This window comes from Leucopleurus acutus (genome assembly GCF_964270905.1).
Source record: "Leucopleurus acutus genome assembly, chromosome: 1".
Lineage (NCBI taxonomy): Eukaryota > Metazoa > Chordata > Mammalia > Artiodactyla > Delphinidae > Leucopleurus > Leucopleurus acutus.
Genome location: NC_139142.1, coordinates 9,684,752 through 9,697,602, shown reverse-complemented (window position 1 = coordinate 9,697,602; position 12,851 = coordinate 9,684,752). Strand labels below are relative to the sequence as shown.

Sequence of the window (12,851 nt, the reverse complement as noted above, 5' to 3'; positions counted from 1 at the left end):
GGCCCAGGGTCAGAGAGGAAAAGAGCAGGGGTTCCCTGATCTGGACCCCTCTCTGTCTGAGTCCAAAACACCCCCCATGTTAGGGGAGGGGGCAACTGTCACAGACAGGCACAGGCAACTGTCCACAGTCCCTCCACGTCAATGTATCAGATGAGCGGACCCTGCTTTCTGCTCCTCTCCTGCCCTAGCGCTCAGTTACTTTGCATAGGAAATGGCTTCCCATCCCTGGACCCCGCAGGCCCCTTGGCACATACGCCTCCTTTACCAGGTCCTTTGGCAGGTGGGGTGCAGGGGAGGCTGCAGGGCTGCCCAGCCTCCCCCATTCGCTCTGACTTCTCTGCTTCTAGGATCACAGTACCAGGGGCCCTGGTGTTCTTGTCCTGTGCTCTTAGTATATTTCCATCACGATGGCCCTGTAGCTGTTGTTAGTACCTATTACCTCTTACCTGTTCTGCTAGACATAGCACATGAGCAAGGACTATAACGCTCCTTTTAAAGATGAAGAAAGTGAGGGCTACAGGACTTGAATTATTTATCGCATAGGCAGTAAAAGTTGGAGCATGAGACGGGGTTCACAGCTGATTCCACCCCAGGCCCTCCCGCTAGATGGGCTTCCATGTCACAATATGTTGCAGGGAAGGTGGGACCACCCCCAGGATGGTTGTAACCAAGCCCTTCTGAGGAGTCCAGGGAAGGTGAGTGAGTAAAGAGAAATACAGTTATTTTACTCATTCAAGTTTACACAAAACTCTGGCATGGCCTTCACCATTCAAGCTCCCATGTGGAGATGAATTGTCCAAAGTTTAAACACCCACCTGGGAAACCACCAGCGCCTCTGCATCTTTAATGTCTGACTGGCCAGCTGCTGGGGGGGAAGACTTTCCCCATGCCCATCTGGGGAAGGATGTCTTGCAGATCATAATCGCTGGAGATGGAAAACTTTGGAAGGAGGGGGTGAACTCTTCTTCTAGGAAATGAGAAAAATAAACCTGAACGTCTGCTGGACTGAGAGCCTGCCTTTCTTCCATGTCTCGGCGTGGTCTTCCTTGGTTTCCTCTCCAACCACCCAATTCTTGCTGGAAATACAGGTTCTTTTCCACATTTTCTTTACCCCTCCTGCTTACTCTCCTTAAACTGTGAATTATGCATTCCCATCGGCAGGAGTCTAAAATGCCAGGCAGTGCACCAGCACCACACCTGGCCCTGCTTCGCCCCTGCAAACCTGTAGGGTGCGGGAAACACCCTAACTCCAGCAGCTGCGAGACTGTGCTGGGGCGGCTGCTCCATGGGCACCAGGAAGTCTTCCTGCAGGAGGTGGCATGGAGCCTGAGTCCCGGAAGAGGGGACGGAGCTGACTGGGTGAAGAGGAGTCCAGGAGTCAGGAGGATGCACTTGCAGGAAAGAGGGGAGAAAGAAGGGCTGCCCCACAGCACAGAGGCAGCCTGAGTGCGGGCAGTGGGGAGCGGAGGGGCCGGGAAGGGGCTTGGGCGGGACGTGGAGTGCTGGGGGCTGCATTCAAGGGCCTTGGGGACCTGAATGAACCAATGCAACATCTCTATCTTGTCTTCCCAGTGAGCTCCTTGAGGACAGGGATGCATCTGCTTCTGAGCAGAGGTGGCAGCAGGTTCTTGGAGCAACAGATGTTGTCTCCCACCCCTAGGCCTCCTCTCTCTTTGTCTCTATTTCCCTTAAGACTCTTGTCACGGTATCAGCTCTTACAGATGCCAAATACGAGGAGGCTGTGGCTCCCATTAAACGTTGAGTCCCTTGGGAGCAGGCAGGTACCTATTCCTCCTCATAGGCCATCTTTCTTCCCTCCCTCCCTCCCTCCCCCCCCCCTTTATCCATTCATTCAACAGATTCTTAGTGAGCGCCCTCCATGGGCCAGGAACCTGTAGATGCTTGTTCCCCCAGTGCTTGTAAATCAAAGATGTCTGATGAATATTCTATCCACTTACAACTATTCACTGAGCCCCCGCCCTGTGGTAGCTCTTGGTACTGGAGGAAGGAAAGAGTTGGGAAGGGAGTAGGTGCAGGGGGAGGGTGGGTCCCCTGTCCTGGAGTCTCCTGGGATCTGCAGTGAGGAGGGGCTGAGAGTCAGGCAGGCCCAAGGCGTGCAGTCCCCTGGACAGGGGTTGGGGAAGGGACTGCAGCCTCAATGTCACGTCTAGGCAGGTCTCTCATTCTTTGCGGTTTATAATGTACTTTCCACACCCGTGACCCCTAGGATCTGCATAGCTGCCCACAACCTTCCCTATCTCCACTGCAGCAGACACTGCGCCCAGAAGTGCCTCTCCCTCTGCTGTCCCCCTTGTTATTGGTCTCCTGTGTCTGCACTCAGTTTATCCAGAGCCTGACCCCTTCCGCCCTTCCCGGTTCCTGCTGGTGTATCCCCAGCGGCTCCCCTGGGTGAGTGCACTGGGCGCCTGGCTGGCCTCCCTGCCTCCATGCTGGTCCTCGGCTGTCTGTTCTCCACTGGACGACCTGGGTGATCCGTTTAAAACATGACTCAGATCGTTCACTCTTTGGCCCAAAACCTTGTGATGAGTCTCTATTTCCCTTAGAGGGGGGCGCGTCGAGGGGTCTGCAAGGCTCCAAGTGACCTGAATCCCCCCTGGGGTCCTGACCTCTCCCAACTTTCCCTCTCACTCCCTCTGCTCTGCTGCTCTGGCCTCACTAACCCTCAACCACACCAGGCTCCCTCCTGTCTTACAGGTTTTGCACCGGCTGTTCCCTCAGCCAGGAACGCTTTTCCCCACCATATGCACATGGCTCAATCCCTCACCTCAAACATCACCTAAGGGCCACCCTGCTTACAATCACAAGCTACTTGCGGGTCCCATTTTTTCAAGATTTTACTGTGCTTTACTATCCCCACCTCCCCATTTCTCCCCTCTCAAAGTAGCAAATAATTTACTACATTTATTTCCTGTCTGTCTCCTCCAACTGCAAAGTAAGTGCCCGTAGGGCAGGGAATTTACTGCTTTATTCGCTGACCTACCCTCAGAGTCTAAATTAGTCCCTCAGACGTAGCTTGATCTTCATTCATTCATTCAATCAGTGCTGAAGGGTTGAATGAATAAATGAGTGAAGTAATGTTTAGCCCGTGCAAAGCTGATGCTCACGTCTGTCTCACCAGAGCCCCCAACTGATCCCAGTCCCATCCGCCCCCCTCCACCTGCAAGCGGTGGAGCCACGGAGAGAAGAGCATGAATGTGGGGGTTGTGTGAGGATCCTCACGACTCAGCGCATGTCAGTGTCAGAGGAACCCTCAGCCCCGCCCCCTCTGATGTCATCATCTTAGAGAAGGAACAGCTCAGGCCCAGAGCCACGCAGGCAGCCAAGGGCAAGGTCAGCCCTGGACGGGCCCTCCCACCTCTGCCCCCGCCCCTGGACATTACTGAGGCCCGGGGGCTGCGGGTCCGGAGTCCTGGAAGAGGGGGAAGGGCCGAGAAGGCAGGTGGGCCCACAGCTCCGGGTCCTGGGGACAGTCACCTGGGCTGCAGGGAGTCTCTCCACCTCCTCAGCGTCTGTGGGAGCAGCTTGGCCTCCAGGTCGTGCATTTTGCCCTCGTCAGGGAGGATGAAGGGCGCGCTGTCGTCGCTGGTGTACCTGAGCTCAAGCGCGGTGCAGGCAGCTCCTGGTCCCGGAAGTAAGTCGTTTCCAGGTCCCCAGTGGTCATCAGGGGCACCTCCACTGTCCTGTTCTCACTCACGTGGAACTCTGACTTATAAGTACGGCTGGGATCAAAGGGCTTCCTCCACTGAGCTAGAGGTGGAGGGACAGGTGAGGGGTCTGTGGTGCAAGGGCTGCAGGCGTCTCACTCCTCTGCCCTGGTCCCTGAGCGGGGGAGACCCTCCCCACACCAGCAGCCCCCCACGTGCCTCTAGGGATGGCCCTGCTAGGTTTGCACATATACCTGGGCAGGTGGGTAGGCGCTTGGGGACGGGGGTGAGCCCAGAGGTCTGGATTGGGAAGGGGGACATGAAACAAACCTGGTTAATTGTGCTACGTGAGAAACCAACAGGATCACGACAGGACAAGGGAGAGATGGGGTGAGGCTGGGACTGGGGAGAAATGGGAGCTCCTGGTCCTTAAAGGGAACAGTGTTAGTGACCAGTGGTTAGTCACTGGCTTTGCAGGGAGGACACATGTCCTCGCAGTCTTGTGAGCCAGGCTGAAGCAGGAGCCACATGGGTACCAGGAGGGCAGGGCGGGGTCAGCAGAGGAGAGGGCTGGGGTCTCCCCGCAGGAGGATGGAGCGTTCAGTGATGGGGGCTTCTTGGGGAGATTAGGGCCCTGGGGCTTCATGGAGTGTGTATCCACTCCCGCTTCCTGCTTTGTTTCCACCCCTGCCTGTGTCCCCAGAGTTAGAGGCAGGAGCAGAGAGAATGCCAGGCTGGCTGGGGTGCCCCTGGTGGGGAGATTTCGGAGGAGAAAATCCTAGGACCGTGCAGGGTTATAGGAGAGGAAAGCACAGGAGACTCGAAGAACAATTGTAGCAGGCCTGGCCTGGATTCCTTTTCCAAAAAAATGCAATTCTGTGCCTTCATTTATAGACGAAAACACAGACCCAGGAAGGGTAGCCCTGGGCTCTGCCAGGAGCCCCCAGTACAGGGCTAACTTGTTTCCCCACAGCTAGTGTCTCTTAGGCACCTGACCACGCCCAGATTCGATGATAGTTTTTCCTGTCCTTATCTATTCTGGGTCTCTATTGCACTACTGGTTCCATATATGAAATCTATCTGCCTTCACTCTGACCCTTACGAATTTCCAGGCTGAGGTTTGCAATATCGAGTTTCTATCAATGGGACTGGGCACCGGTCCAACTAGAATCTGGGAAAATACACTGCGCTGGATATTGTCTTCCTGCGACTTTCCCCAGATGGTGGCCTTACCATTCCCACCCTCAAGATGATAGAAGCACACAATTGAAGAGCCTTGGGGTGTCCAGGCTGCTCAGAGGCTGTCACACCGTGAAGATGGCTGCCAGCCCCACCTTAAGCCCTGGAGACCAAGACCCTTAGAGGGAGCCCAGGTCAGACACAGCCCACAGTGCGCACAGCAGAGGCCTTCCTGAGCGTGTCCGAAAGCATCTCAACAGGCAGGAACCTGGAGTTCCCGGCCGCCCCGGAGAGAGCTGAAAGAACAGCTTCTTCTTTTGGCAGCCAGGCAAGCTGAAGTCAGAAAAAAGTCTCTCTCCGCCTCACACAAAGTAGTGGCTCCTCTGCACTTATGTCCTGTAAAGTGAAGTAGAATTTGGATAAAGCTAAAGTAGACGAAGCCTATGGTCGGGGCGGGGCCTTGGTGCCTAGGCTCGCTTAAGCCACGGGAGCCCCTTCTGCAATGGTTTGCTAACAACACAGGTGGCTGAGCCAGAAGAGACATAGTCCTGGAGTCTCAGAACTAATTTCGTTTATCTTCCCGAACCCCATTCTGGCCACCCACCTTTAGAGAAGACGTAATTCACCAGCATCATCTCTGTGAGCTTGTCAAGGTGCTTGAACAACTCCACAATTTTCCCCTGCGCTTTATTCCTCACATAGTCATTGATGAGCTTCTTGGCAGTGCTGGAATCCCGGAAGTCGGTGGAGAAGGCCTCGGAGGCACACAGCGCCCGGGCATCTTCCCTGAACTTGTCCAGAAGCTTCAGCTGCTCCTGGACGAACATGGCGTTGCCCACGCTCAGCTGCAGCTGGTCGCTGAGTCGGCCGAGCGTCTGCAGGAGGTGCTGGAAGCCCTGGTGGATTTCTGTCTCGGGGGTCTCTGTGAGGTTGAACTTGAGGCCTTCCAGGGTCTCCGTCAGGGTGGGTCCGCGGGCCCCCAGGGACAGGAAGGCCAAGGCCATGGAGACGCTCAGCGGGGAGAAGATGACATTCTCATTGGAGGTCTTCAAAGCCAACTGCTTGTAGAGGCTGAAGGCGAAGTCGGTGCTGCTGGAGACGAATGTGTGGTCGTCCACAGGCGCCCCTTTGTGTTGGTCCTCTGGGGTCACATCCTCCGGGTCAAGCCCGCCGCCTGGGAGGCAATGGACACTGGAGCAGAGCCCGGCCACCAGGAGCCCCAGAGCCAGGAGGGGGGACATTCCCTCCACCCTCATCTCTGAAAAGCAAAGCTCCTTTAAGTCTCGGTGTGTCAGATGATGTCCCAACCACCACCCAGTGTCCCCACGTGGTCTCTGTTCTCTCTGCCTCTGCTGCTTTGTGACCTCCCAGTTCTAGGCACCCTCCTGGGCTCCCAACATACATGAGGAGGCTTTGGGCTCCCTCTCACCCTTTGAAGCAAGTCTTGTAATTGTTACCGATTTCCACAATGGAGAAACTGGGCACAGAGAGGGAAAGGGGCTTTTCCAAGGTCACCCAGCAAGGAAGTAGAGGAGCGAGGCTGAGAAGCCTGGGTTGCCTGGCTCCAGGGGGGAGCTGGTGATGGGTGTGAGGTGCTGTCCAGTGCGAACCCATCCCCCTCCTGCTGGGAGAGCAGCCACCGTCAGAGGGGACTAGGCAGCAGGGCCTCCGTTTCCACTATGTCTCCTGTCTGCCCCCCAGGATGGAGCCCTGGACTGAGTCAGAGGACACAGCACCTCTCCCGGCCTCTTGATGACAAGCGTGTAGCCTTAGGGAGGCACTCACATCGTGGTGCCGGGTCGCAGTGAGGGTTCAGTGAGAGAGGCCCCCACAAGCAGCGGGACCAGCGCTGGAGCCTAGGTGGCCCTGATCAGTGTTGCTGTAAAGAACAAGGAGGGTAGAGTGTTCTCTTCAGCCCCTGGCAGGTGGACACATGGTGGTTGATTCCACCATAAACCTGTAAAGGCCTCCTAGTGGGGAGAAAGCCGGGTGGGCTCAGAGTCTCCGAGTCCTGGGCAAGGATTCCATTTTGGCCACTTGTGAGTGCTGTGTGGTGACAAACAAGTGACTGAGCCTCAGGTCCCATCTCTGTCCATGTTGAATGGCTCAGGTGACATGAAGTATGAAGGTGCTGGGCTCATAAGAAGAGTTCCAACGGTGTCACCTCCACATGCCACCCTCTTTAGGAACTTACAAGCCAGAGCTGTGATCCGTGGGGACAGGGGACAGAGCTACTGCCTGGAAGCCTCCAGGAGAGACTGAGGTCTAAGCTGGTGACCTCAGCAAACAGGACTGTTTACCTCCAGCCTCTGCCCCGTCATCTCAGAGTTCAGAGGAGAAAGGGCTTCTGGGGTGGTGTGGGGGAGGGGAGGAGAAGGGAAGAGAGAAAGAAAAGGGGCAGAGGAGGGAGAGGAGAGGTGGGAGGGGTGGAGGGGCGGGAGCTGAGCTGAGTCTCATCCAGAGGCCGGTGGAGAGGCCTCCGGACAAGCCGGGGGACAGAGGTGATCAATTGTCCCAAATGTCAGTTTCCTCAGTGCTGATGCAACCGTTTCTTTCAAAAAAGAGTCAAACATTATCCCCAAAATTATTTCTGGAGGAATAGTACCTGTGTATTTGGCCTGGTTGGAGGGCTCTGTTTCTGAGCAATCTGTCTTTCCAGTGCTGGACAGACTCACCTCCTGTCTGCTTGGCTGTGGGGCCCTTCAGGGACAGTGTAGCCCAGGAAACGCCCCTGGAGACCTTGTAGCCTCTGCCCAGAGGGACCCAGGGCACTAATTCTGTCCGCCCGGCCCTGTTGAGAGCAGCACCCTGTGCCGGACAAGGAGACGCGCCTCATGGCCCTGGTGGGAGTTCTGACCCTGGCGGTGGATGCACAGCTATATGGGGTGCACAGCTGGCTCGAATCAGAATCCCACAGAGCGACTTGCCTGGTGGTCCAGTGTTTAAGACTCTGTGCTCCCAATGCAGGGGGCTGGGGTTCAATCCCTGTTCAGAAAACTAGATCCTGCATGCTGCAACTAAGAGCCCTCATGCTGCAACTAAGAGCCCTCATGCTGCAACTAAGAGCCCTCATGCTGCAACTAAAGATCCCTCATGCTGCAACTAAGAGCCCTCATGCTGCAACTAAAGATCCTGCAAGCCGCCACGAAGATCCCGAGCGCCCCAACTAAGACCAAGTGCAGCAAATAAATAAATAAATATTAAAGAAAAGAAAAGAATCCCCCAGAGTCAAAGGCAGAAATGACCCCAGAAGCCCTGGTGGCATGTCCCTCCCTTTGCAGAATCAAAACTGAGACCCAGAGAGAAGACTGCTCTTCAGAGGGCGCAGAACCCTCCCAGCATCGTGACACAGGTCCTCCCGCCTCCCTCCTGCCTCATGTTCCACTGGCCCCATGCAGAGTGCTAGAATCACCCTAAGAAAGGTTTCTCCAAATGTGGGAGCATCACAGATTAACTGCCTGGGAGAGCGGGATGTGGGGAGTGGATCCAGAGCCACCACCTGCCCGGGATGCTGGATTCTCATGGCTGCTGCTGTCTATTTATCCCGCAAAGATCTCCTCCCCTGCTTGCGCAATGTCTGCGGGGACAACACAGTGTTCTGTCCTCAGACTGGAAATGGGCAGATGATCATTTCTGATAACGAGATTTATTAGATCTATTTGAACAACCTAGTTACAGAAACTGCTTTTGGTCCCTTAAAAAAAAAAAACAAAAAAACCTAAACTAAAAATAAACAAAAAAAATTTTCCTTGAGAGTGTTTTCACCTGTTTAATAAAACTCATTGAGGAATGTGTGAAAGGTCAGAATATGGAAAAAGGGACTTTGAAAAATCCTCATGACTATTGTTCTTTTTTAGAAAAAAACATCAACTCTTCTTAGTTTTTCCCCCTTTCTGTGATTTACTCATTGAGGACCATGTAAAAACCCAGAAAATGGAAAGAAGAGTATTTGAAAATATTCCCCAGAATTGTATCACTCTGGGACATCCCTAGCGAACATTATCTTCTGTTTCTTTTATGTCATTTTTCTTATGTTTGTTTGCGAGTGTGTGTATATGATAGGGATCTCCAAACACAAACTCAGATAACTTTAAAATGCAATACACCTTATATATATATAGCTCGACTGGCATGTTGAGACACTCCCCCATTTCCAGAATCGGGGTGTTAGCCCGAGGGCTCCCTGAGAATGTCAAAAGCACGAGCGTCAAAGCACAAATATCTGGGGCATCTTGTCTCTGGCGCCACCTGTCTTTGCAGTCCTGCTGTGTCTGGGCCTTTGTCCTGGGTTACCCCTTCACTATTGGTTCACCTTAAGAGCTGGTTGTCCTTCATCCTTGATTTTGAGGTCTCCTTACATTCTCTTTGAACTAATCCCAGGCCTTTCTTTGGCTCATGGGGAAAAACCCGTCCCTTCATGCCTCGTACTCATAACCAACCATCCGTGACAAACCATGGCAAACCTCTGTGACCCCTAGGGATTCCACCAAATCCACTGGAGACCACTGTGTTAGTGGTGAGGGTATGGCTTTGGCATGAGATAAACCTGAATCCTGAAGGTCTACTCACCAGCTGTGTGACTTCAAGACATTTACTGGAAATCCCTCAACTGTCATCTCCTTATCTCTAAAAGCAGATAACAACATTTCCCAGTTATGTTTGTTTGCAAGTGTATGTATATGATAGGAATCTCCAAACACAAACTCAGATAAGTTTAAAATGCAGTACAGCTCAATCATAGGTATATAGCTCGATTTGCATGTTGATACACTCCCCCTTTCTTGAGAAAGGAAGCCATGTCTAAATAGACTAAGTGGGAGAGAGCTTCAAAGCAGCGGAGGAGTAAGACATGGAGATCACCTTCCTCCCCACAGATACACCAGAAATACATCTACACGTGGAACAACTCCTACAGAACACCTACTGAATGCTGGCAGAAGACCTCAGACCTCCCAAAAGGCAAGAAACTTCCCCTCGTACCTGTGTAGGGCAAAAGAAAAAACAGAGACAAAAGAATAGGGACTGGCCTGCACCAGTGGGAGGGAGCTGTGAAGGAGGAAAGTTTTCCACACACTAGAAGCCCCTTCACAGGCGGAGACTGCGGGTGGTGGAGCGGGGGAAGCTTTGGAGCCTCGGAGGAGAGCACAGCAACAGGAGTGCGGAGGGCAAAGCGGAGAGATTCCCACACAGAGGACTGGTGCCGACCAGCACTCACCAGCCCGAGAGGCTTGTCTGCTCACCCACCGGGGTGGGCGGGGCTGGGAGCTGAGGCTCGGGCTTCGGAGGTCAGATTCCCGGGAGAGGACTGAGGTTGGCTGCGTGGACACAGCCTGAAGGGGGCTAGTGCACCACAGCTAGCCAGGAGGGGGTCCAGGAAAAAGTCTGGACCTGCCTAAGAGGCAAGAGACCATTGTTTTGGGGTGCGTGAGGAGACGGGATTCTTGCTCTATGTGCCCACAGACAGCAGAGCCCCACCTAAGCAAACTCCAGAGATAGGCGCAAGCCATGGCTATCAGCTCTGACCCCAGAGACAGGCATGAACTGCTAACACTGCCACCAAGAATCCTGTGTGCAAGCTCAGGTCACTATCCGCACGCCCCCTGGGAGCCAGTGCAGTAGCTACTGCCAGGTTCCTGAGACCCAGGGACAACATTCCTGGGAGAACACATGGCGCACCTCAGGCTGCTGCAATGTCACGCTGGCCTCTGACGCCACAGGCTCATCCCGTGTTGCGATTATGACCACCATACCCCTCCCTCTCCGTAGCCTGAGTGAGCAAGAGAGCCCTCATCAGCGCTGCTTCAACCCCCTCCTGTCTAGGCGGGGAACAGACACCTGAGGGTGGCCTACACACGGAGGCGGTGGCAGAACCAAACCTGAACGCCAGGAGCTGTGCGAACGAAGAAGAGGAAGGGAAGTCTCTCCCAGCAGCCCCAGGAGCAGCGGATTAAATCCCCACAATCAACTTGATAAACCTTGCATCTGTGGGATACCTGAAGAGACAACAAATGTTCCTAAAATTGAGGTGGTGGACTTTGGGAGCAACTGTAGACTTGGGGTTTGCTTTCTGCATCTGATTTATTTTTGGTTTTATATTTATCTTGGCTTAGTTTTGTTTTGTTTTTATCTTTTTAATTTTTATTTATTTATTTATTTTTGGCTGTGTTGGGTCCTCGTTGCTGCGCACAGGCTTTGTCTAGTTGCGGCGAGGGGGGCTACTCTTCATTGCGGTGTGCAGGCTTCTCATTGCGGTGGCTTCTCTTGTTGTGGAGCATGGGCTCTAGGCATGTGGGCTTCAGTAGTTGCGGCTCACGGGCTCAGTAGTTGTGGCTCATGGGCTCTAGAGCACAGTCTCAGTAGTTGTGGCACGTGGGCTTAGTTGCTCTGTGGCATGTGGGATCTTCCCAGAGCAGGGCTTGAACCCGTGTCTCCTGCATTGGCAGGTGGATTCTTAAGCACTGTGCCACCAGAGAAGTCCTATCTTAGTTTAGTTTTTAGTGCTTGTTATCATTGGTGGACTTTTTTATTGGTTTGGTTGCTCTCTTCCTTTTTTAAAATTTTTTTCCTTTTTTCCCTCTTTGTGAGTGTGTGTGTGTATGTTTCTTTGTGTGATTTTGTCTGATTAGGTTTACTTTTACCATTTCTCCGAGGGTTCTGTCTGGTTTTGTTTCTTTGTTGTTAGTTTTTTCTTGTTTATTTTTTGTTTGTTTTTTCTTTCTGTAAGTATGTATGTGTATGTTTATTTGTATAATTTTGTCTGTTTAGTTTTGCTTTTACCATTTGGTTTGGGGTTCTATCTGCTCTTATTTTGTTTTTTCTTGCTTTTCTTCTGAGCCATGCAGCTGTGAGGGTTTGGGTGCCCTGCCCAGGTGTCAGGCCTGAGCCTCCGCGGTGGAAGAGCTGAGTTCAGGACATTGGACCACCAGAGACTTCCCGGCCCCGCATAATATCAATTGGTGAGAGCTCTCCCAGAGATCTCCGTCTCAACACAAAGGCCCAGCTCCACCCAACAGCCAGCAAGCTCCAGTGCTGGATACCCCATGCCAACAACTAGCAAGACAGCAACACAACCCCACCCATTAGCAGAGAGGCTGCTTAAAGTCATACTAAGTTCACAGAGACCCCAAAACACACCACCGGGTGTGGCCCTGCACACCAGAAGGACAAGATCCAACCCCACCCACCAGAACATAGGCATCAGTCCCCTCCAACAGGAAGCCTACACAAGCCACTGAACCAACCTCACCCACTGTGGACAGACACCAAAAATAATGGGAACTACGAATGTGCAGCCTGCAAAAAGGAGACCCCAAACACACTAAGTTAAACAAAAAGAGAAGACAGAGAAATATGCAACAGATGAAGGAGCAAGGTGAAAAACTCCCAGACCAAACAAATGAAGAGGAAATAGGCAGTCTACCTGAAAAAGAATTCAGAATAATGATAGTAAAGATGATCCAAAATCTCGGAAATAGAATGAGGAAAATACAAGAAACGTTTAACAAGGACCTAGAAGAACTAAAGAGCAAACAAACAATGATGAACAACACAATAAATGAAATTAAAAATTCTCTAGAAGGAATCAATAGCAGAATAACTGAGGCAGAAGAACAGATAAGTGATCTGGAAGATAAAATAATAGAAATAACTACCACAGAGCAGAATAAAGAAAAAAGAATGAAAAGAATTGAAGACAGGTTCAGAGACCTCTAGGACAACATTAAATGCACACCATTTGAATTATAGGAGTCCCAGAAGAAGAAGAGAAAAACAAAGGGGCTGAGAAAATATTTGAAGAGATTATAGTTGAAAACTTCCCGAACATGGGAAAGGAAATAGTCAATCAAGTCCAGGAAACGCAGAGAGTCCCATACAGGATAAACCCAAAGAGAAACATGCCGAGACACATACTAATAAAACTATCAAAAATTAAATACAAAGAAAACATATTAAAAGCGGCAAGGGAAAAGCAACAAATAACATACAAGGGAATCCCCATAAGGATAA

General features: G+C 52.2%; 1 protein-coding gene across 1 annotated transcript; it reads right to left on the bottom strand.

The window, feature by feature from the left end:
- Positions 1-843: 843 nt before the first annotated feature.
- On the bottom strand, positions 844-6,417 carry LOC309960132 (serpin A3-8-like; the record flags this gene model as incomplete). Its single annotated transcript, XM_082836753.1, is given in 4 exon segments — positions 844-964; positions 3,496-3,634; positions 3,637-3,768; positions 5,449-6,417. Coding segments are annotated over 4 exon segments (1,044 nt in total). The 5' UTR covers positions 6,101-6,417.
- Positions 6,418-12,851: the final 6,434 nt, after the last annotated feature.